Source organism: Mauremys reevesii, linkage group 1 (assembly GCF_016161935.1).
Source record: "Mauremys reevesii isolate NIE-2019 linkage group 1, ASM1616193v1, whole genome shotgun sequence".
NCBI classification, from domain to species: domain Eukaryota; kingdom Metazoa; phylum Chordata; order Testudines; family Geoemydidae; genus Mauremys; species Mauremys reevesii.
This window is the reverse complement of record NC_052623.1, coordinates 181,863,110-181,886,691: the sequence shown is the minus strand read 5'-3', so window position 1 is coordinate 181,886,691 and position 23,582 is coordinate 181,863,110. Positions and strand designations below refer to the sequence as shown.

At 40.0% G+C, this 23,582-nt stretch overlaps 1 protein-coding gene across 17 annotated transcripts in view; it reads right to left on the bottom strand.

The window, feature by feature from the left end:
- Positions 1 to 23,582, bottom strand: part of ROBO2 (roundabout guidance receptor 2) — a 620,357-nt gene that overhangs the window by 139,730 nt on the left and 457,045 nt on the right. For 12 of the 17 annotated variants that reach the window (XM_039529402.1, XM_039529445.1, XM_039529500.1 and 9 more), the window contains exons 6-8: positions 18,657 to 18,784; positions 15,176 to 15,187; positions 266 to 390 (exon numbers count right to left, since the gene is read on the bottom strand). In XM_039529402.1, coding sequence (XP_039385336.1) covers positions 266 to 390; positions 15,176 to 15,187; positions 18,657 to 18,784 — 265 coding nt within the window. The remainder of the gene's footprint in view (positions 1 to 265; positions 391 to 15,175; positions 15,188 to 18,656; positions 18,785 to 23,582) is intronic. The other 5 variants (XM_039529419.1, XM_039529462.1, XM_039529517.1 and 2 more) reach the window with 1 other exon arrangement.

Sequence of the window (23,582 nt, the reverse complement as noted above, 5' to 3'; positions counted from 1 at the left end):
AGACTGGGATTTTCTGTATGTCTGTACAACACTTAGCACAATGGGACCCCACCCTGGTTGGCCTCTGGGCGCGTCACAATACAAATGTGCATCAACAACAACATGATTAAAGGACATTTATGGAGTGTCATGAAGCAGACAAGATCTCTTTATAAGGTGCCCAGAGCAGGTGAAAGACAGTGAGTTAATTAAGTGACTTAAAATACTGAATAATGTGCAATTTCAAAAAAAGAGATAAGTGTTCAGATGAAGGGTTTAGACTCACCTGGCTGCCTTCCTTTTGCCAAAAAACAGCAGGCTGGGGATTTCCTTTAGTTTCACAGGGAAAGGTCACTGTTCTTCCCTGGGCTACAATCTGGTCTCGTGGCCTTATCACAAACTGCGGGGGAGCTACAATGTAAGGAAAAAATGATGTAAAATTCAGGGAGATTTCTCAAAGAATGGATGAATAATATCAAAGGGAAAAGACAGCATTATGTAGATGCATTTTCATGCCAGAGGACATTCATTAATTAGTACATACACAATTAGTAAATACAAAAAAAAAAAGAGAGAGAGAGAAAAGAAAGCATCTCCATATATGACCTCCATCAGCTGTAAGAAGGAAAGCATTACAATCACACATATTTGTTTAAGCTCTGATGTCAATAAAAGCTGAGGGGCAACAAATGGCACTTTATGGTGCACAAGCTGGTTATGTTCTAACCTTGTTCTCAAGCCTCCCCTGGACCAATACTGATACTCCCATACCATCTGCACTTTAGAGAGCTCACTGTTGTGCCTTAAATCTAGAGGCAACTGTACTTTGTTGTGGTGAGCCCCAGGGTATGGAACTGGCATGTCCCCAACATCCTTTTCAGTCCCTCTCATCACACTTTTAAAAATGAATGGGAAGGGAGGGGTCTGGAAATGACAGAGGCAGGAGAGGAGAAGTCCAATGCCTCCCCTATGGTTCTTTAGGGATGAGTGGGAGCAGAATGTGTGTGGGAAGGAGAAGTAGCTATGAAGGAGAGTGGCAGTGTGAGATATTGTCCAGGTTTCAATGAGTGCAAGGAGATGAAGGCAGCAGGAGCTAAAAGTCTGTGGATGGCAGTGATCTATGTTGAGAAGGAGCAGGCATCCCAGACAGAACAGAAAGAGGAGAGGGGAGAGTAAATGGGGAAAGAAGGGACAAGGGGAAGACTGTGATGCCAAAGAGATGTGAGAGTTGGCAGGGAGGGCTGCAGTTGGTGGTGTGGGAGGAGATACATGGAAGACCAAGACCAGGGGAAATGTCAGAAGTGAGCAGTTGAAGGGAATGGAGCAGTGTAGTGTGAATTTACCAGGGGAAAGGGGAGCATAGGAAGAGGAGGAAGGGCTGGTGAAAGGAGTGGAGAGGAAACGAGTGAAAGAGAAACGATGATGTGGAGATGGGAGGTGATGAAGATAGAATGGAGGAGGAAGGTGGAAACACGGCAGCTGAATTTAGGAATGATAAGCATGGGGGAATAAAGGAAGTGACACACTTAAAATGCATGGCAAGCAAAATCTCCCCACTTTGAAAATAACTGGTGTTCCTTAGGCATTTTATGATTGGATTCACAGTATTTTACATTTCCAAAGGGTCTCTCTCAAAGGATCCTCGAACACACTTCAAATATTGCCAGTTGCTCTGTCTATGTGCTGGGTGCTGCATAAGGAGCCTCCCCTTCTCTCTCATACTCCTGAGTGTGACTTTTCCAGCTCCCACTGAGGAATGCAGTTTGCGTATCCTGTTAGTGCCCAGCAAGTTGCTAGCTATTCGAAAGGGGTAGAGGGAGAGATTGAGGCTGTGCCTTAGAATTTCCCTCAACTTCCATCAGTCATCTATGAGTGGCCTCTGTATTGACAGCGATGGTACTGTTTTGGTGTACAGCCCCTAGACTCTCAACTCAGCTTACAGCCTTCTAGAGCCCTTAGTTGCAGCATGATTCTCTCTCCACCATACTTCTCTCAACCCAATGCACATTCATGCAATGATTTCAGGGTGCAAGAGCAGCAACCTGATGAATAGCCAGGGAAAGCAAACCCTCGCTCTACAAAAAGTGCCATAATGTCTACACACCACAGGCAGGTTTTTCCAGATTAATCTGAAACACCCTCACACATCATTGTGGACTTTCATCTCCAGGAGCATCAGAAGAAGTCCCCCAACCCTTGGAAGAAGCAAAGGGCTTGTCTTCATTAATGAGTGGCGGGGTGCTAATTGTGGGAGATGGGGGTTAGTATTTACACCCCTGCTGCTGGGGTACCTGCTTGAATGGGAGGGGTGGGGTTTCTGTGCTATTCTTATTGAGCCATAAACAAAGTCCTCTCTAGAGTGGTACTGAAAAGGCCACCGCAGCATGTCATGCATTGAGATGAATAGGGCAGCTCACACCCTCACGGCAAGCATTTCAGGCTTTCTGCAGACTCAGGCAGACATTGTTGCACTGATTATGCTCACGTTTCCAAGCTTTTCTCTGCAGTTATGAGGGCTAGAAATATAATTTAAAAATATCAATAAATAAATGATGAGGTTTTGAGGTAATCATATGACATCAGGAGTTGGCCTATAGTATCTATGCCTTGATCTGGTACTCGTCATTAGAGCACAAAACCATCCCCTCCAGTCAACTTTTAGCTAATCTATTTTATACTATACTTTTAGGGAACATAAGAAAAGCATCTAAAATGACTAAACCTTACTTTTCCAATGTCCCTATACAGGGTAACCTCTCTACAGGATGTGATGGATCTTTTTATAGGGAAATCAAAGAGTATCCCAATTTGTGCCAATGCACTGCAGTGTGGAACTGCAGCTCTGTTAATAGGGAACTTTGGATTTTAATGGTGTTCACCGGATGAAAACCATGACTTCACTATACTAGAACAGATTTACCTACCAAGCCAGGCTGCCCAACCATAATTGAGACTCGATAATAAAATTTAGCACTTACAACAGGAGGAATTCTGGTGGAGTGTCACCTTCAGGGCACCAAAGTGGTAGCACTACTACTTTTACAGAGTGCAGGGTGTGCCTTAAAGCAGGGACTGGTTCAACCTTGTCCTCTTTCAGATGACTCTAGGGCTTTTTTGAACTTATTGGAAAGGGGACAGATATAGAAGCAGTTTCCAAAGATGGGTAGTCACTGTTATTCCCATTTTACAGATTAGGCAACCGAGGGACAGAGCAGTTAAGTGACTTGCTTAATATCAGCAGGTCAGTGGCAGAGCTGGGACCAGAAGCTTGGTCTCTCAGCTCCCCCTTCAGTGCCCTGGCCATTGGACCATAAGTTTTAAAGCCTTAAAACAAATGTTAATCAGATAAACTCATTTCAGCCCTAGCAGGCACTGCTATAACACATTGTTGCACTTACCTAAAAACCCAACACATTAGGAAACCTGTCCAAAGAACCTGTTGTGATGTAATAAACGAAGTGTTTTGCCCATCAACCAAATACCCTTCACTGTTTCAGCTGTAACATTAACGGGGTTGGGGAAATGGAGTGGAAAAACTCTTGTTTAATTGACATGCGCAAGTCAAAGACAGTGGCTCTAAAATAAAGTATATTGCCTGAATTCCAGAGAACTAGACAAGAATATAAAGAAGAAGAATTAAGATTAGAGGCTTAGGACAGTTTTCTTGAAACAGTGTTTTGAGAAATTTTAATATGGTACACTGTAAATTAGATTTGATTTCTGGCAAATTATGCTTTGATACTGCATTCAGCAAGCACTGGCTTCAATCAATGTCATGCTAAAGCTCTGTTATGCTAATAGCAGCTTGTGAGGGCGAGTAGGATTATATGGAAATCAGATGGTTGAACATGAATAGAAAGCACAGGCCATGTACGAGTGGGCTTTGAGATGAGGGTCTGGGGGACCCTAAGGTTAATCACATCATGTTCAGAGTTGTTTTTACAGCACAGGATGGTATTTTACGGCATGAATTAAAATGAAGATAGCGAAGATGCAGTTGTGAGTATTGGTATGTTAATTCAAGTTGCTAATGGTGGCATTCTGTTGCACCCTGTCTTTCTGGATCTTTTCATGCCTGAGTGAATGATTCCTTTATGCTATATTAATAAAGGTATATAAAAGGTAGCCTGTGCTTATGTGTTAAAGAGCCTTAATAAGGGGAGGGGGGAAGCAATGAATATTGCAAAGTATTTCAAAGGAATTCCTCAGCATTTATCATAGCCTAATAGCTAGCAGAATGAGCCCATTGGGATAGATTGCAAGCCATTCATTTTTCCACCCAGGGGTGTTACTGAATTCTAAGGCTATGCTGAGTCACATGGGGCTTATAAAGCATTGGCTGTAGAAAATTTTGACTGATTATTTCATTCCTCCCAGCTGAATGCTAGTCACCTTATACGAAATGTGGCAGAATATGAATTGTAGAGGGCAGGAGCTCAGGCGAATTATCAAGGTAAAATGTACAATTTCATAGTAAAAAGTGTAGTGACCCTATAGGAAGTAATATCACAATAGAATTATTGGCCTTCTCCTAAGAGGTGCTGTGTACTAGCAGTAATCAATAATCATAAGGGACTTGTATTGTCATTACCTCCTCACTGACAACGGCCCCAAACTAGATGCCCTTAGGTCTATATATTATATACTTTGATTTTAATTAAAAGTAAATTCTGTAGTAAAATATACTGTATAATCACTATTGGAAACTAAAACTGAAATAAAATCAGTGCAAATAGTACCGTTGAGAGAGTTATGTCCACAGTTGTCCACTAGGATCTACTATGCAAACCTAACTCATTGTACATAGTCCACCAAACAATGCGTCAAATGGTGACAACCTAATTAATTTGTTAATTATGCATACTTAGATAAGAATTTTTAAATACACCATAACATCTAGGCCCTGATCCAAAGGGGGACTTTCCACTGACTTTGATGGAGTTTGGATCAGGCTCCCGATGAAATTAACTTTCACAAGAGAAGCGTGACAGTAACAAAATTAAAAGGGCTTATTTATAATTAAAATGTATTCACTTACTATTTGTAGAGTACAATTTGAATTAATGATTTCATAACATCTAATTTCAGCTATTATATATCCATGGTCAGTGACATACAGCATGAAAATTACTTTGGATACCTTTAAGTTCTAAAAATAGGAGCTCAACTGAAACTTCAATGATTTATTAACACGTTTACCTCAAAAGGAAATGGTGTATCAAATGAAATCTCTAATTCATGATGGAACATATGTGCCTTCAGGCTGTGAGATCAAAAACAAATTCATTCTGAAGGCCTTTTTCCAGTTGCACTTTATTAATTTATGGTTTGCAAGTGGCATGAAAGTTTAATTTCTAAAATCTTTTCACCTTTAAGATGCATCATTTTCATAACCCATACAATATGGGTTGTGTGCTTAGCCTCTACCCAACACTCAAAGTTCCATTAACTGCTGGGATGTACTACACAGCTACAAAGATCAGATCTGCTCTTCTATTAGGTAATATTATTACTAACTGTCATCATCGTCTTTTTTATTTATTTGGAAGTAGGGATTAGATGACGCTGAAGAATAAGATGACTCTTCGTACACTTGACAAGGATAAATTTCCCTGATACTCCTCTAACTGGGTGAAATGGAGATATAGAACTGCAGCAGGTGAGAGGCTCATTCTGGGCAAAACAAGTGCTGCTAATTGACATGTACATTCTAAAGAAATGGTCCCTGACCACTCCCTCAGCTGAGAGCATCTGGTTCACCTAGCTGTCAAAGTGATGCCACAGCCTACAAGTACTGCTACTGAACTTCTAGATGTAGCAGTGGCAAAATTATTTTTTTTTCTGTCTACAGGACGACTGGTCAAAACATTGCAGTCTTTTCCATCAAATTATCACCAAATTATAGCGACTCATTCCTATCAGCACTCCCAGGACAAGCCATTGAAACGTGCTGTATCAAAGATGACATATGAAGGCCTCCTTGAGGTTATGTCTCATACAACATGCTGCAGCACAGGATGGTCTGGTAAGGACATATCATAACTGCGCTTTCCACTGGATGTCTGTCTAGGTCTGGGTCCAATTCAAAGTCCTGGTCTTCATCAGTAGAGCCCACAGTGGGTTTGGATCTGGCTCTCAGTGACCACTTCTTTGTCCAACTCCCAGGACACTAGTGGCATTCATTATGAATATTTCAGTGGATTTAGGTGCACATGTTGTTGGTGGGGAGATCATGACATTGTCAGTGGATGGGCTTTGGAATTTGTAGGTCACATGACAAGACTCACATCCACATGGAGGTGTTTTCCTGAAGGATGGCAGGATTGTCTAGCTCCATATAGGTACATAAGAATGGCCATTCTGGGTCAGACCAAAGGTCCATCTAGCCCAGTATCCTGTCTTCTGACAGTGGCCAATGCCAGGTGCCCCAGGGGAAATGAACAGAACTGGTAATCATCAAGTGATCCATCCCCAGTTGCCCATTCCTAGCTTTTGGCAAACAGAGGCTACAGTCACCATCCCTGCCCATGCTGGATAATAGCCATTGATGGACCTATCCTCTATGAATTTATCTAGTTCTTTTTTGAACCCTGTTATAGTCTTGGCCTTCACAACATTCTCTGGCAAGGAGTTCCACAGGTTGACTGTGCATTGTGTGAAAAAATACTTCCTTTTGTTTATTTTAAACCTGATGCCTATTAATTTCATTAGTTCTTGTGTTCTGAGAAGGAGTAAATAACACTTCCTTATATACTTTCTCCACACCAGTCATGATTTTATAGACCTCTATCATACCTCCCCTTAGTCATCTCTTTTCCAAGCTGAAAAGTCCCAGTGTTATTAATCTCTCCTCATATGGCAGCCATTCCATATCCCTAGCCATTTTTGTTGCCCTTTTCTGAATCTTTTCCAATTCCAATATATCTTTTTTGAGATGGGGTGACCACATCTGCATGCAGTATTCAAGATGTGAGCATACCATGGATTTATATAGAGGCAATATGATATTTTCTGTTTTATTATCTATCCCTTTCTTAATGATTCCCAACATTCTGTTTGCTTTTTTGACTGACGCTGCACATTGAGTGGATGTTTTCAGAGAACTATCCACAGTGACTCCAAGATCTCTTTCTTGAGTGGTAACAGCTAATTTAGACTCCCATTATTTGATATGTATAGTTAGGATTATGGTTTCCAATGTGCATTACTTTGCATTTATCAACACTGTATTTCATTTGCCATTTTGTTGCCCCGTCACCCAGTTTTGAGAGATCCTTTTGTAGCTCTTCTCAGTGTGCAAAGCTTGGAGTTCAAGTAAGAGTCTAAATGTTTAGGAAAGTGAGCAGAGCCAATTCCTGTTGCATGGAGTCCATTACCTATTAAAACAAATATATGTAAGGCCACTCAGATACTATGGTGATGGGCATTCCCAACCTCTTTTTCTATATATTTAGATTGAGGTTGAAATTGGGATTATGATATGGAAAGTGGGGGAGAACAAAGGAAATAGGGAGGATTTATGGATTAGTACTAATTATTTTTGATGACTGCTTTCCTGGAGGGTTGTACTGTGATTAAACCTGCACCTCTGGTTTTGGTGATAATGGGATTGGGAAGGATGTTGACTGTCCCATTTCAGGAAGATGAGAGCACTTTTGAGGGTGGCATAGGAATTGTTGGGAGGGAAATAAGCTGGGTTCTCACCCACTATTGTGTGTGGATTGCATTGGCATTTTTGGAGGTTTATGTCACATATTTCTAAAAGGAGACTGAAATATCTATTTAAGGATCGGGCTGTTGCACTGTGTCCATTACAAGGCGGAGAGTGTCAAACAATGCTGCTATGAGCTGGGGATATGGCAATCCAGGAGACTAGTTGAGGGAGAATTGGTCTCTTTGAGCTCTATTGTTGTGAGTAGAGGAAATGGGCAGATACAGACTAACAACATATAACCCGAGAGTGAAGTATTAAATATTGGATACATTGGCTGAGGCAGCTGTATTTTCTCAGGAATACAGAGCTGGTTGACAGTGACTCTATTCACCGCTTCTTGTGAAACATAATCACCGTCAACCACGATATGATCACAGATGAAGCCCTCACTTTGGAGACATAACAGAGAACTGAAGGGATGACACTGCGGATTTATTATTAACCCAAATATCTTTGACTGGTTACTCTGTTCAGCATGAAACAAGGGAGGGTGGAGGAGATGGTGAACCCATCTCATTAATGTTTCGCTTTAAAATGAAGAGGATTTCCCAATCTGATACTGGATTTGATATAGTCCCAAACTGGAGTAGGGAAGCCACTAGTATTGTTATGCAGATCCTCTTGCTGCACCACAGTCAGTACTAATGGAATTGTTTGGAATATCCATACTCTTGTTGTTCTGCCTGGATGGGGAGCTGTGTTGGGTTAGCACAGGGAGTTTCTTGCTTGCAGTCAGTAGCCTGTGTCGTACATCTTGACTTTGAAGCAATTCCATGGATTTTCTGGGCACAATTTGTTTCCTGAAAAACGATGAGCTTGTATGTATTATTTGTCTCCCAATTTTTCTTCTTCAGATGGGGGAGAGGGGAGCTGATGCATACTGTCTTACACTGGGCTGGGATTCTTACCTAGAAAAGGTAATAAAGCCCCAGGCATAGATGATGGAACTCAAACAGATATTTTGGATGGATTTTTCCACCATTAGGATTTTATAGTAAGAACAAAAGGAATTATTTGGAAAAGATCAGACTTCTATTATCACACCAGAAGCATCTTGATTCCAAGACTAATTGTTTTTATCTTCAATTTAACTTCAGAGTCTGAAGTTCATAAATAATAAAATACTTATTCTTATCTTGTTCTGTGATTTTATGTGGTTCAAAATGCAGACAGCCTCTGAAAATTTTGGAGAAACACACACAAACCACTCGCTCTTTGAAGGAACAGAGAGAAGGTCAAATAAGAGCAGATCAAAGTGCATTAACAACCAAGGTCCATATAGACAGTTAGTCTGTGAAAGGCTAATGCATGGTAGATTCATACACCAGCTTGCTGTGAATTTCATGTTTGTGTGGACAAGCCCCAGTTTGTGTAGACTGACTCAAAGCCCACTGAAGTCAGGGGAAAGACTCCCATTGATTTCAATGTCCACAATGGAGTTGGCTAAATTCAAATAAGCAGCAGACAATAAGCATCCCAAATTGTGGATCCAAGCAGAAAGTATAAATCCTTGTGGGGTCCAACAATCACTAATGAAGCTCTCCATGAATACTTGTACTGTAGCAATCTGGGACTCTGTAATGGTACATCATGATTCTGGCACAAATTTGGCAAATATTTGTGGAAGCCTAAACAGAGAAAACAGATGAGTTTGGGAGATTTTGAGGTGGAGAAGTTTGAGGTCCAGTATTTTACTGTTTGGTGGTCAGCTTATTGTTCCTTCAACTGAAAGGGATCGGCAACCTTTGGCACGCGACTCGCCAGAGTAAGCCCCCTGGCAGGCCAGGCCAGTTTGTTTACCTGCCACGTCCGCAGGTTCGGCCAATCGCAGCTCCCACTGGCCGCGGTTCACTGCTCCAGGCCAATGGGGGCTGCAGGAAGTGGCAGCCAGCACATCCCTCGGCTCACGCTGCTTCCCGCAGCCCCCATAGGCCTTCAGCGGTGAACCGCAGCCAGTGGGAGCCACGATCGGCCAAACCTGCAGTCACGGCAGGTAAACAAACTGGCCTGGCCCGCCAGTGGGTTTACCCTAGTAAGCCGTGTGCCAAAGGTTGTCGATCCCTGTGCTAATCTTACCTGAGCCATTTGGGTCTCTATGTCACTACTAGCCAATAAAGTTACAGCAAAATCCAGTTTGGACACATAAATGCCATACTGCTGCAAGGCCAAATCCTCAAGTCCTCACTTAACACTCACTCAGGCAAAAGTTCCCTGAAAGGCAATGGAATTTTTGCCTCAGCACAAAAGTGGACACGAAGGTTTGGCCAGTAGATCTAAAAAGGATAACAACTGCCTGGCCAAACTGCCTCAGTATTTTGTTTTCTTACTAAAACCCAAGGAAATGTGTATGTTGCCCTGTGATTAGGTTTATTCTATTTTCTGATTTCATCACTGATCTGTCTAAAGTGTTCGCCAGTTAATAAATAATGAAGAATCATTCTAGCTCACTCACTTTCCATTTAGGGAAGAGCTAGCTGCAAAATGTCTGTTGTTGCCTTGGTTAACCGCCAAATCTCTACAGGCAACAGCAGCAGACAAGTCAGAATTTCTACCACCGAGAGATGGCACAATCCTGGCAAGTGGGATCTCACAATCAGCATTTCTGATAATGATGTATAATTCCTGAAAGTCCAATGTGAACTGCGATATTTCCATGACTGGCACTCAAATATAACAGCGTTCACAAAGGGTTTGCTGCAGAGAGAGAAATATCTTCTTCACTTATCATCTAACCAAAGACATTTCAAACCACAAAGTGAACTTAGTTTAAAATACAGTTTTATGCATTTCAGATGTATTGTGCTGCAACATTTCAGATACGCCATTAAGTTGTGCCAGGTTGATTTACGATGTGACAACTTCCCAGAACAGGGTACAATGCATCAAAAAGTTACATTTCACTTAAATTTGAATAGATTGGATCTAATTAGTATTACACATGGCAAATGGAAAGTAGGCAACTTATCTATATTATCTGCCTACTCCATGTTAGAAAGAACTCTCCATTTTTAGTTAATTGCAGTTAGATATTTTTTATACAAGCTGAAAATGAAATCCAACTTCTTGATGCATTCTTTTCTGGGAAGTTGAGTCGTATCATAAATCAAGTTGGCTTGACTTATTACAATGGAACTGAAATGCAAAGAACTGTACTTTCAATTGGATATAGGCAATTAATTTGAAAACTGAGTACTGTTTTTGATCTGAAATGACTTACTGAGTGATCAGGAAAAAAGATTGGTAAACAGAAGCATCAGACACATAGTTGATTTTATTCTTTTTTAACTTAATTTTAAGTTTTCCATCTCCGGCAAAACAGTTTAGCAGTTACTTTTGAAGATTGGGCCAATGATACTTTTTTGTAGGATTGATGAATCTTTTTGGCTCCTTCCAACTTTGGTGATGGCTTTTCATAGTTATTCTAATGTGTGATTGCCATAAGAAAGACAGCAAAAATGAAAATGTGTGAAAATATTAACTTGTTCATCTGGAAAATGCATCTGATGAGTGAAATAACAGAAGTAAATGGGCTAAATAGGGATAAATATCCTGCTTCCTAAACCCATCTGTTGTAACTCCTATAGGAAATCTTTTAAAAGCTTATAAATAAAGAGAGCATCTATTTGGGAGATTGACAACACATTTATTTCAAGCAGCAAATCACAACATGATGAGTAATCTGGTAAAGAACTGTTAAAAATTCACAAGCTGCCTCAGGCAGTACCATGCTTCATTTTTGTATACTATATGCTACTAGCTGCTTGAACAAAAGATGGTGAGCAAGAAAAATAATTGAGCCCTGAATTTTTCTGCTCCATCTGAAGTTTAAACAAAACTGTTAAAAATAAATTCAATAAATAAATATTTGAAACTATCATGGAAAAAAACTGAATTGAAAATTAAAAGTACTCATTTTGCAATAAGAATTACATTCTCTTTGAGCATTAAAATTCCTCCTCTTTTGCATTTCAAGGAACATTCCATTAAACAATATCCTGGTTTTGTTGTACAGGTTTTTGTTTTTTTTTTAAAGATGCTTTTCTCCTGAAGCATAAGCAGAAATAAAGAGAGCCAGAACCTCTTCTGGTACATGAATGGGATGAAAGAGCAAAATCCTTCAAATTCTACACTGCATGCAGCTGTTGTTGTTCTCTTACATGCAAATATACCACTATTAAAAATAGTCATATGTTTCTAGGAGAGGTCTAGGTATTTTAACATTAAGAAATCAACAATCATTACCTTTTATCATAACCTATAATCTTACTGACAGTTGGTAGAGATTGGCTTGGCCCAAATCCCTGATGTGAATTTACTAAACCTGGTGAAATGGAGATCTGAACCTTGTGCATCTGGCCCACCTCAAGAACAGTAATTACATATACTGTATTGTGGGGAAAGTATTTTGTTGTTGTTGTTGTTGAGACTTCTTGCAAAGTTATTCAGTTATACATGAATGATAAACATCAAGCAATATACAACCACTAGTACAGTAAATTTGCTTGGTAGATCCTTACATCTGATATGATTAGCAGGGGTGGAAGGTTTGCAGAAATTTTGGTGGTGCCCAGAACCCACCCCCCCAACTCCACACCCCCAAACTCTGCCCCCCACCTTCCTAAGGCTCTGGGAGGGAGTTTGAGTGGGGGAGAGGAGGTCTAGGGTGGAGGCTCTGGGATGAAGTTTGGGTGTAGGCTCTGGGCTGGGGTGGGGGTGTAGGAGGAGGTGAGGGGTTAAGGCTCTGGGAGGGAGTTTGGGGATAGGAAGCGGTGCAGGGGTGAGGGCTGTGGGGCTGAGGATGAGGGGTTTGGAGTGTGGGAGGGGGCTCAGGGCTAGGACAGAGGGTTGGGTGTGGGATGAGGTCTGTGGGGTGGGGCTGAGGATGAGGGGTTCATGATGCAAGAGGGGGCTCAGGGCCAGGGCAGAGGATTAGGGTGTGGGGGGATGAGGGCTCTGGCTGGGGCTGGGGATGAGGGGTTTGGGGCATTGGAGAGGCTCAGAGCCAGGGAGGAAGGGCAGGGTAAGGACAACCTTCCCTGCCATTAGTGGATGGGGGCACTAGGACTCTGTGGTAACAGTTGATACCAGGAGCCGGCAGAGCAGAGTCAGTGTGAGCTGCAGGCTCTGGGGCTGGGGGAGACACACAGGGGCAGCAAGTGGGAGCCGGGGGACACTCGGTGGAGGCGCGTGGGGGTGGCAAGTGGGGCCATGGGAGAGACCCAGCCCCAAACATCGGTGGAGCAGGGCCCCTAGGCCCTGAATATTGCTGAAGCCCAGGCACCACAGGCCCATACAACTTGCCACCCCAATGATTAGGGCTGATATTTTTACATTATTCTCAGCAAATTAAATAATTTAACAAATACTGTACTAAACAATAATTATTTTAAAATAACCCACTCTATTTTATGGCCATCTCAATAAGTTAAATAAGGAAGACATTTTCTTTGTACCAAATGACTACTTGTAACAAAACAAAACAATTTTAGTATGGCAAACACAAAGCTACACCCTTATGAAGGAGTCATGTGCTTGGAAATAGAATAGCTTAAGATCAGGAGTACAAAATAATGGGTATGAAATAATATGAAGCATCGACACAGCAAAAGTCTATTACTTTCCTTGTAGATTTTTTTTTAATGTGGCCTTTATAGAGCCCAAAGAGCCTTAGTTAATGAATTTCTTCTTCCTTCTCTTTTAAGGATGAGAAAAAAGAAAGCTTTCCAAAACAAAATGTTTGTTTTCTTGTACTGGCTTTCCCACTGCACTAAAATGTGGGTATTTATTGTTTATTAGTAGTGCTTTTCTAACCTCCATCAACCTAGCACTATCTTCACAGGGGGGTTAGATCAGAAGTTTTCACGCCCCTGAGCGACATAGCTGAGTAAACCTAACTTTTTTTACTGTAGACCAGGCCTGAGTCACATTCATCTCCCAAACAAAGGGCCCAGTTCAAAGTAACTTTACTCCATTTTCACAGTGGTGTAATTCCATTGATTTTAATTGAGATCATTTGTATAAATCAGGCTCAGAGTCAGCTTAAGAAATTCCAAATTGTGTATACAAACATAATGTCAAACCCTTCACACCTTACTCAGGCGCAACACTAATGATAATTTTGCCTGAGTAAAGGATTGTACATTTCAGGAGTGTTTATTAACTAAGCCCTAATTTTGATGCTAAGGGTTTGTCTTCACCACAGTATTAGCTTGAGATATAACTCAAATGTCATCCCAAACCGACGCACATACACACACAAAAATCTTTAGTTCAATTTGCTTTAACTTTAAACTCGCTGGCCCATGAAGGGGTGTTGGTGGAAGTTCGAGTGCTCCTGAGTGCAGTGGATACTCAACTACTCTGTGCTGCTAATACAAACACTCCATTGCTGTCTGACCATCTCACTTGAGCTATACTTGAGTATAGATAACTCGAGCTGACACTGCAGTGAAGACAATTCTTTATATAAAAGGCTAAAACAATGAAATCATTATTCTAAAAAACAATGTAGCTACAAACAATGACATTCACAATAGTAATTTGTCTGGAAAAAAAATATCTAGCAAATCCCCCTGAGCATGGAGTCCACAGCCATTAATGAAAATAAAACAAACATGGATTTCCTTGGAATATTTTTCAGTACAAGAATAAGTTTCAGTGAGTGACAAGCTTCCTTTTCATTTTGCTCAATCTTTCAAATGTAACCAAAGTTTTGAAAGAAATTACCAGGGTATGTATTTTCTGAAGGGGGATTCAAAATGCAGATGGTGATTCAGGGCCAGCCTTCCTATGCACATTGTATTAGCATGCACAATATTTTCATTTGCAGCCATCTTGTGCACTCCAAAGGCAAAACTTACACTCTAAAAGAAGAATTATGATCCAGGGATAAAAATCAGTTATGGCAGGCTTTATACAGAAGGACGATGAACTCCTCCAACAGGAAGGGAATCCATTCCACCCTCTCTTCAATTCAAGAACAGGGCATAATCAACTATATTGTTTCAAAGATTTTACACCGGTACAAAAGACACAGTATGTGCAAAGTGTGTGTTTCTTTTCTTACTTCAGGAAAAAAAACATAATGGGCTGCTCATTTAGTGCCTGATCCAAAGCCATTTGAAGTCAATAGGAGTTTTTCATTGACTTCAATGGCCTTTGTACTAAGCCCTTAACACACATCCACAAACTGTTAAGAATTATCCTATTAGTAATTTCGGCTTAACCACACCACACCCCTCTGTGATATAATTGCTGATTTGTTAGTGATTTGGCAAATGCCATTACATATGATATTCTAGATGTAATAACAAATTCAGAGATAGCACTTCTTGCCCAATCAAAATCGGTTGGCTAGCATTAGAAAGTTAGCACTATTAAGCACATTAATAATTGTGCTTAAGTCAATTAAATGCTGCTGCAAACGAAAGATGAAGCATTGCATGAAGCCGTGCGAAAATGGATAGAAGGATGGTTACTTACCAACAGGGCGAGCTGTAGACATTACAATGGAGTGGTGAGAACATAAAAAAGAAATTAAAAAAAAAAGAAAAGAAAATCTGTCAGAATGCATGACGTGTAATGTTACATTTAACTATGGACACTCCAGTGATCTCTAAACTCACAAATGTCAGTGAAAGTAAGATGCCCAGCTTTATTGTTGAATTGAGAGTTATTGTTATTACATTTTTTTGGAGACAGTAGTTACACAGCTTCTGAATAAGCTGGCTGGAACCAATCATCTGAGAAACATTTTTGATAGGTTCATATGTCGTCATCAAGTATCACTGTTAATGCTTGATTGAAGTAAAATAGCTTTGCATTAGCACAAACTTCTAGGCCTAGATGAATACATCCATTCAAGCCACAGACTGGCAAATGTCATGCCAATAAATGAAAGGCATCACTGTCTGATTTAAATACCAATTGAATTTTAAGCATGGCCAGTCAGTACTGCAGTAAGAGCTGGAGAAAAGCCCAAGACACCATTTTTCCTATCCACGAAAGCTTACAGCACATCACTTTTTCTTCACTGACAGGGTTGATGAAAATATAACAAATAGGTTGGAATGGCCACAGGGATTTCAATTCAGAGCCTCCCAAATTACTGCTTAGATAAACTTGTACTTCCTAAAAAATTGCTGCTGAATGATTGACAGGTTAATTCTGCTTCAGACTGATATTGAGATTGAAAGCAGTTGCTGCAACAAGTGATTTCTTGATTATAGTAGTAGTCCTTCATTGCACCTGAGTTGAGGGAGAGGGCTGTCAGGCCTGCTGTTATTAAAATACAGACATCCCTTTTAGAGGAGCTTAACATTTGGACAGAAAATTCACTTGAGGTTAAAACCTGGGAAGATGAAACTTACCTTATTTTAGCAATAGAATGAGTGTTACCCACTGAGCAGCTTATTAGCAACCAGTTTCATTTGCTCATTTAGGCTCAGAGACCAAGGTCAAACCTATGTTTTGAAGAGCCCCTATGTAAAGTAACATGGTCAGGGCCTATTCAGTTTTCACTTCTCCTATGACCTGAGCCCTGCACTGTCACAACAACCACTCCTTTTAAACCATTTCCTATCTGCTACACACTTCAGCGCATAGCAACCTCCATCCCCTCCTCTTTTTGTTAGGTTCCATGGCTTTTGGTAATATGAAATATCCTCCCCTTTCATGGACTGGAAAGACAAGAGGTAGAACAGAACTGCAACTTCCCAACCACAGGACTGAGGGTACAGTCAGGGAATTCAAATTCTGCCATCACCTGTGGATAATGAGGTCAAATGGAGCCATGGATGCGAGCTGGGTATTAACCTGGGGCAGGCAGGTTGCGTATGTGTGCGCGCATGCACATGTAACTTCAGAACTGGGTTTTCAATGGACACGTAAGTTACACAGGACTAGGGCCACCCCACACAGTGAATTCTAAGGCTTGTGAGTTGTTCCCCCCTTTTCATGGGACAAAGTGAATATGATGAAAGTAAGGTAATTTCAAATAATAACTTTATATTAAATACAGTAATGACACAAGCTGACAAAAGTTTGGTAATTCAGGGTTAAGACCTTCATTAATTAAAATAGGACCAAATCCTGATCCCTTTGAAGTCAAAGGAAGTTTACCTAGGGTTCCTTGTTTCCAAAGAGCCTAGAGTGTCAAGCATTCAACATTGAATTTCTTAGCTTTTCTCATTTTCTGTCACATCCTGAATGTTTAATATGCTTGTAATATAGTGGCTTCTTTTGTATTGAATAAACACTCTGCCTATGGCCTTTAGATTATAAAGCCAAGAAAAAAAGATAATGGGAAATCTTCTTGAGAGTAGGAAAATCGATTAAATTATATATTTCCTTTTTCCACCTTAATTTGGGCAAGTTCAAGCTCCAGTGAGTTCAAAGGATTTTTGCTTTGTTCTAGTCATTGCTCATATCACAAGGCTAGGCTAGTAAAAAGAAAGGCTTGACCCAATAATGTATACAGTAGACACAGATCTAGGAGAATTTAAGGCCACTAAACTAATGGCCGGATTTATTGGGTATTGTGATTCCTTCTGTGACAAAGGAAGTGCACACTTTTTGAGAGTTAATTCTTGTGCCTATTTTTATCAAATTATAAAATGGAAGAATGATCCTCATCACAAACAAATAGCAAGTAAAGCCTTTTTCAGCTTACATCAAGAAAGCCACATTATCACTTATTATCTAAAGTGACATTATGGCAATATTTTAGCAGATGGATTATCAAAATACTCTCTTTTCTTTGTTATATACTTTACTAACATCTCCCCCCTTGCAAAGCCACTGGGTGACTTTTTTTTCTTTGAATTCAGCAAATTAAACTGAACTGTGTCCATGCATTAAATGGATGGAAATGGAAGTCGGCCTCTGGGGTCAGTTGACCCTGTTCTAATAAAGCAATCCATAGAGATTTTGAACATTTGATTTAATGGGTATGGGGGGGAAAAGAAAAAAAGAGAAGATGAAGCTAAAAATGTTTTTATTAACCTTTCACAGCTCTACTGAAAACCTTCATCATGCACCAATAAACTGTGAAATAGTGTCTGTGTGATACCCATTGTATCAAAATTGCGGCTTATCTTTTTTGAACGAAATAATAAAATATTTTAACTATTATTATATTTTATTTACTCTTATGTAATTTTTTTTCTCTCTCGCCATATTTAACATCTCCATATGTACTGTCACAGAGTACTTTCCAAAAACTCATTAGGCTGCTGGGATTTTAAACCTCCTCACTAAATTCAACTATACTATGTAAACAATAGGTGGCAATAGGTGGGTACCAGTGTCCAAAGATATTTTCAGAGGAAAAGGTTATGCTTTGACTATTATACTTAACCAAGTCTCTTATTTCTTGGGATGGTGTTAGTCTGTCATGTGAAAAAAATGGCAGATGGCTCCATTATGAAATGTTCAATATTTAAAAAATAAAATAAATATACATTGACTTATGTTGTTCCTAATTTTATTATAGAAAGGAACATGGAAAAACAGTCTACACGGGGGTGAGGGTGGTTGGGCAATACAACCTACAGCTAGACACATACATACATATGAATCTGTGCTTTCACTTATAAATACTGAGACAGATTCTCAGCTGAGGTGAAATCTTTGTCCCATTAAAGGAGTTTTGCCCTTGACTTCAATGGGGCCAGGATTTCACTGTTGGTGAAAATCAATATAGCACCATTGGCTGTGATGGATCTAGGCCAGGGGTTCCCAAACTTGGTTCGTGGTTCGTTCAGGGTAAGCCCCTGTCTGGCCGCGAGATGCTTTGTTTACCTAAGTGTCTGCAGGTATGGCCGATCACAGCTCCCAGTGGCTGCAGTTCGCCATTCCCAGCCAATGGGAGCCCAGCTCTCATCACTTCCAGGTGAAGATCTGGCCCACTGTGTCAGAAAGTGACAATGAAACATAACACTATCTCAAGTACTGTAGCACTCACCTCGAACTGTGAGGGTGGCAGAGGCTTCTACTTTTCCAACTCGATTCTCAGCAATGCATGTGTAGGTTCCCTCGTCTGTGCTCATGGCCTTTTTAATGCGTAAGGTGTAATCATCTTTGATGTCATATCTGCATTACAGAAATAAGGAAAAGGAAAGATATTATGTAGCTGATAATATACGTGGCAAAATTTCTCACCTGGAGTTTACCAATCTGATTCCATCTTGGATACATCTCTGGAAGATAATTTATTATCTAGAGTTAGATAATTCCACCAGGCATTAATCTTCATGACATTTTTATTGCACTATGCATTAGTTAAAAACTTTACAGCCATAAAATTAGTATTGCTATGTTCACTCAGTATTAGGGCTTTATTAATAATATCACTCACTCTGCTCTTGATCTAGAGTAATATGATAAAATTAAGCTATCAGGCATCAGTTATCAATATATGACAGCTTGGGTTTATCATGGCTTTAACTGCATGAGCTGCATATTTTACTTCTGCTGCTTTAAAAACAGTTTTCCTCTAACGGGTCCCTAGCAAAATTGTCAGCCCCTGTAGGAGGGCGGAGCAGGAAATTACATTGCGTTCATTTGTGCACAATGTACATGGAAAACACAGGCTTTGAAAAGTGACAGTTTAGATGCAAGACACACATCAGTTTCCCAGTAGCACAATGTAATAATTTAACAGAATAGGGAGAGGAGATTTATTTATTTATTTATTTTTAAACAAAGAAGAAACATTTTATTGCATTTGTCTCCCTATTTTTCCTCTTTCTTGTTACTTACTCTTATTCTAGTGCTAAAGCTATTCAGAATGTATCTGCATAGTGTGCATACTTCAGTATGAATGAACATTCATTTGTAAAGCTTTTTTTTTTAACTTAAATTCTGAAAGATATTCAGATTTCAATTGCTGTCATCCTGAAAAACATTCGCTTGATAAAATATTATGGCTGTTTTAGGGACTGATCCATTGAAGTCAATGGGAGTCTTTGTCTTTTACTGATTTCAATGGGCACTCTAAGTCCCACAAAGGGTTTTATGAGGTATATTTTACTCCTGAAATATTCCCCTTTACAGAATTTGGATAAACATTCTGTTTGGAGGTAACAACCCTACTATACGTGAAATTAACTGATCTTGACCATAACATTTAGCTGCAGATTTGTCAACTCTAAGGGGGAAGGATGCTCTTGAGGATAAAGTACCAGACTGGACCTCGAGGGAGCTGAGTCTTATACCTAGATCTTCAAAGACATACTGTGTGACCCTTAGTAAGTGACTCAACTGCACTCTGCCTCCATTTACTTACCTGTAGAATGGAGACTATGGTCCCAATTAAGCACTTGCATAATTTAAATGTGATTTAAGCACATGTGTAAATGTTTTGCTGAATCAGAGCATAATTCAGCTACTTCCCTCCGGAGTGTTGTGAAATTGTGTAGTGTGAGGCTGAAGTTATTAAAACTTGTAAACCATTTCTGAACCCCAGATGTTAATTTCTGTGTACATGCTAATTGTTATGTATTGTTATTACTTTTTTATTTTGTACTTGTAATAGATGCAGTCAATATACAGTAAAGCTACTGGGATGTTAGTGTACTAACAAAATTACTGGAACATTAACCCATGAGTTCTACATGCTGAAATACTGTAAAAAGATCAGTTTTGCCAAGTAATGCTCAAATTATCAATTAAAATTAATAGTTTCAGGGATAATTAAAAATCAGAATCCCCTTATTTTATATTCTGCAGAGCTTTTATTGTGATCTGAGATTGCTCCCTTTCATATTCAATAAATTCATTAGGTAAGAAGCTATATAAAAATTAACAAAAAGAACAACTGAGGCTAACCATTCTACTACTGGTGTGCATGATGGTGCATAAGTACTTGTCACTTATGTATTTAGGAATCATATGTAGGTGCACTTTTATTCAGTATGTCACATTTATCTGATGCATAAATGGTATGCCAGAGGGAAAAGCGGGAGGGTGCTACAGTGTATTCCAAAAATTTAGGGCCGTATTTGCTGTTGGCATAATTCCATTGAGGTTAAAAATTATGACAGCAGAGAATCTGGCCCTCCATTCCTTGAGCAGCTATTGTAAATATGCATTTAAAAGCCATATGCGGTTATTATGGCACATTTATTCTGGGGTGTTGCACTGAATTATGTAATTTTGCTCACTGTGCTGCACCAGTCAATGACAAATTGAAATCACTGTTTTCATAGGAGTGAAAGGCAAATGGAAGCAATACCTTCCATAAAATCACAAGAATACAACACCCATTTCCCATACTGATGGAGAAGCTACTGTCTTTGGCAAACAAACTGCTACAAACAAGAGAGAATGCTTATTTCCTTGACACAGGGCCAGCTCTAGAGGAGTAAGACACGTGGGGCCACATTCGGTTCCTGTAAAATATTCTGAAATTAAGACTTGCTACCACATAGAGATTAGGTGAGGGTAGAAAAAAACCCTACAGTGCGGGGCAGCAACTGGCCATTTATTTTGAGGAAGTGTTTTTGTTTATTTGTTTGTTTGTTTTTTAAGGAAAGATAAAATCCAAATGGCACTCTGACCACTGCTGGGCTAAAACCAGACGGCAGCAAGACTGTGCCTGACTGACTGTTTGAACTTTAATGTAGGCAGTCTGGGACATGACTCTGCAGTTTGCTGTGGGCTGCAGCTGACTTGCTCCTCTTCGTCTCACGGATGTGTTGTTTGCTGTGGGCCAGCTGCCTTGTAAGCCTCAGCAGCTTTTATGTTTGTTCCTGTCCATCATGCAGATTGTGAAAAGACTACCAGGTGAAAAAGCTGGCCGCCTGGCATGCCAGAATGCAGAACTAGAGCACAATCTTAATCATCCACTTGGGTATTGACATGGAGGGTAGAGTAAACATGTCCCTATCAAGGTCCAATCATCAATTACCAGTACTTCAAACTGAGGTCCAGGCCTTCTTGCCTGCACAGCCGCCAGGGCCTCAGCGGGTTTCTGGACCATCCTGAAAGAACATGCCATCTAGCAACTAGACCAGTGCATGGAGGCACTCGTGGGACATTACAACCATCTGGTGTCCTGAACCATTGATGCAATGCCCCTCAGTCATCTGTTCCATCCACACTGTCCACATAAGTCACCATGGTTAAATGATAAACTTTGACAGCTGAAGCAGGCAGTAAGAAGACTGAAGGAAAATTGGATCTGAATCTGATCACAGCAGCACAAATGACCCTGTGCAAGAAGGGGTGGTAACACTGAATCTTTCTTTTCCTCCACCATGGTCTTTGTAAAGTCACATCCCGCGGAACTGTTGTGGATGGTGAACAACCTAATCAATTCAAACTGCCTTCTCCTACTACCAAAGTCCAGTATCTCCTATTATAAAAAGCTTGCACCTAACTTTGCAGGCAAGATCTCCTGCATCTAGATTAATGTCACTGACCCTCTGGAGTATCACACCTGACCAAATTATGGCCATGCTGAGACCTGGAGGTACTGAAGGCTCTGGAATAGTCCATTTTAACACATGAGAACTGGACCCCTGTCCCTTACTATTGATGAACGGTATAAGTATTTAAATATTAAAAATATCATATATGAACAATAACCTAGAGCCCCAAAGAGAATGTTACCATGTGATATCTTTAGTGAACTGAACATATGTAGCATCAATTTTAAAGCTCTGTGTGTGTGTGTCCGTGTGTCTGTCTCTGTGTGTGTAAGTAAGTAAAACTGGAGCAGTGCAAAGAAGACAGCACAGACTGGTCCTTCATTTGCTAGCATACAGCGACATAACTTTTAAAAGCAGTGACAACCAGCAGCGAAGTAATTTATCAGTGAAAACTCTTGACACATGCACAGACTTCCTCATGTCACTGACCCATTTCTACCAATAGAATATTAGCACGCAATGATGATTGATTCCATCATGGCTCCAGTTAAGAATGACCTCAGTCACTGACCCAACCCTATCTAATTAAATACAACAAGTAATAACTTAGCTTAATTACAACATAATTTCTTCAAATGTAGCCCATACATAAGATTTCAAGGAGCTTTAACTTTATGGAAAGTTTGCAGGGCCTGGGTTACTCCATTATTAAGATCACTCAGGGCAGAAAAAGGTCTGATAGTGAATGCTAAATTTCTTACAGAACCGATTTTAAAATTAATTGTAACTCAAATTTATTAAGGGATGAACTTGTAAAGTGTTAGAACATTCATTCTGTACTCAGAGAATGAGCAGGGTAAATTTGGGGATGATACACTGTACTCGTGTATAACAAAAAAGGCTGAATCTCAGTGTTAAGGGGAAAAAAATCAGCTCAATCTTAATTAACTATGAAGTCACAACCAACGCTTGTACAATATGCATAGTGTCAAGAAACACCTTTCAATATACTACCTGAATATTACTGGCTGTTACCCAAGCTGATGCCAAAATTAACTATAACATGTAGTCCCTAATGTGTAGTTATATGTATTTACTATCATCTAATAGCTTTTAAATAGTTCTTTTGTTAAACAGTTTGAGGTACTTAACCTTTCACTCTAGCTTACTCTTCAGCCATCAGTACTGAGTTGAGAGAGGATTTTTAAATAAGCAGTCATTATATGTGTGGCTACAAAACAGCCACTTTAAAACATCATATAAAATTATTTCTGTTCTACAAGTAACAGTTAGAATGGGTCTGGCTTTAATAAATGAGAAAAAAAGAGAAAGCGAGCAGATGAAAAAACATTGCCGGTGAGGAAATTCTAATAGAAATTGGGTGATTCTGATTGTGAAATTTGGCAGTCTCTGGCATATATGAATGCACTCATTGTTGCCGGTTTTGATTAATGACAGTTGTACAATAGTGTGCTGACAGTCCCTGCCATGCAGACACGTTTTTTTCTGATATGAAA